The sequence below is a fragment of the Camellia sinensis genome, chromosome 11, assembly GCF_055761805.1.
Source record: "Camellia sinensis isolate YWXY chromosome 11, ASM5576180v1, whole genome shotgun sequence".
Classification (NCBI taxonomy): Eukaryota; Viridiplantae; Streptophyta; class Magnoliopsida; order Ericales; family Theaceae; genus Camellia; species Camellia sinensis.
Window position 1 is genome coordinate 99,990,613 of NC_138971.1, and position 1,709 is coordinate 99,992,321.

Here is a 1,709-nt window from a genome sequence, read left to right on the forward strand (position 1 = left end):
TGCTGTCTTTTCTTAATCCAGACCGAACAGTGGTATTTGATGATAGCCGCTATAAGCGTTCAGAAAGCTCATGCGCTCATGCCCTGCTGTTGAGTCTATTAGTTGATCAATGTAGGGCAGCGGAAAGCTATCTTTAGGGCAGGCTTTGTTCTAGCAAGTGAAGTCAACGCAAACTCTCCATTTTCCGTTCTTCTTTTTGACTACAACTGTGTTGGACAGCCATTGCAGGTACTGAACTTCTCTGATTGCTCCTGATGCGAGGAGTTTTTCGACTTCGGCAATTACTGCTTCAGTGTGCTCAACTGAGGATCTCCGACTTTTCTGTACAACGGGCCGAGTGGAAGGGTTCATGTGAGCTTGTGAAAAGCAAATTATGGGTCCAATCCTGGAGTATCATATGCTGACCATGCGAATACCTCCATATTTTCCCTCCGCAGCTGAAGTTTCTCATCAGCGCCCAGCGAGGTACCGATAAGGAAGTACTTTTCTAGATCATCCTCCTTTAGCAGGACTTTCTCTAAATCCTCCACCATTTTGTCCTCCGGGACTCCCCCTACATCTTCCAAAGTTGGCTGTTCAGCCACTTCCACTGTCTGTACCTGATTGCAGAGTTTCTTTGCCTTTAATGCCGCCATGAAGCAATGTTTTGACGCAACTTGATCCTCCGAGATCTGCTCTGCTTCGTGTTCCGTTGGGAAACGGATGAGCTGGTGATAGGTTGAAGGGACCACCTCCATTTGATGAATCCATGGATGGTGAAGTATGGCGTTGTAAGGGGATGGTGTATTAATAACCAGGAACTCTATCTAGAGGGTTTTTGTTCCTGCCACGACTGGCAACACTATTCTGCCAAGCGGCCATTCTGGCTGCGAATTGAAGCCAACTAATGGGGCAGCCGCTAGGGTGAGGTGCTGCTCGGAGAGACCAAGCTTTCTGAACAAGTCATAATACAAAATGTCTGTTGCACTACCTTGATCTATCAGGACTCGTTTTAGATCAAATTGTTTCCCAATTCCCACAGTTATAATCAGTGCATCAGTATGTGGGTGCTGTATGCGCTCTAAATCCTTTCTAGTAAATGAAACAGTGCACAAGGGGGATTTGGGTGCCGTGCGTACCTTTTTCGATGCAGGCTCCGCTGACATGACTTGTTAGATTTGCACAACCTTAGCAATCTCTTCTCTCAGTGTCTCCTCAGGTTCCTGAGTCGCTATCCCATGGATCACATTTATTATCAACCGAGGTGGATGCTCAATATTTGGTTCTGGTGGTGCGTTCCCTAGTTCGGTCACTTCCTTATCCTGATCAATGTAATCCCGGAGGTGCCCAGCTGCTACCAAGTCCTCCAAGTGTTGTTTCAGTGCCCTGCAGTTCTGAGTCATGTACCCCCTGTCTTGGTGATAGGTGCATCTGAGCTTCTGATTGAGCCAAGCCGGATCTTCCAACATTTTCGGCGGCTAAACAAAGAAGGGCTCTCTCTTGATCTTTCCAGGATTTGATAGACCGGCTCTTTGAATACAGTCACGACGGCTTCATGGGATTTGGACTTATCCACTTCGTTCACTGTGATCCCTCTATGTTCTCCTCGATCTGTTCTCTTCTTTTGCCGAGCTATTTGTTCTGTTGACGCTTCCTCGATGGGGATCTGATCATCTTCGAGGTGAGCGTACTGCTCAATCCTGGCATGCAAATCTTTCAATGTTGTGACC

General features: G+C 47.2%; 1 protein-coding gene across 1 annotated transcript; it reads right to left on the minus strand.

Annotated features, from left to right (window-relative positions):
- Window positions 1-806: 806 nt before the first annotated feature.
- Window positions 807-1,382, minus strand: LOC145802510 (uncharacterized). Its single transcript, XM_082895232.1, has 2 exons — window positions 1,167-1,382; window positions 807-1,049 (listed from the first exon to the last, which is right to left on the minus strand). Exons 1-2 carry the CDS (start codon window positions 1,380-1,382, stop codon window positions 807-809), a joined length of 459 nt encoding a protein of 152 aa, XP_082751358.1.
- Window positions 1,383-1,709: the final 327 nt, after the last annotated feature.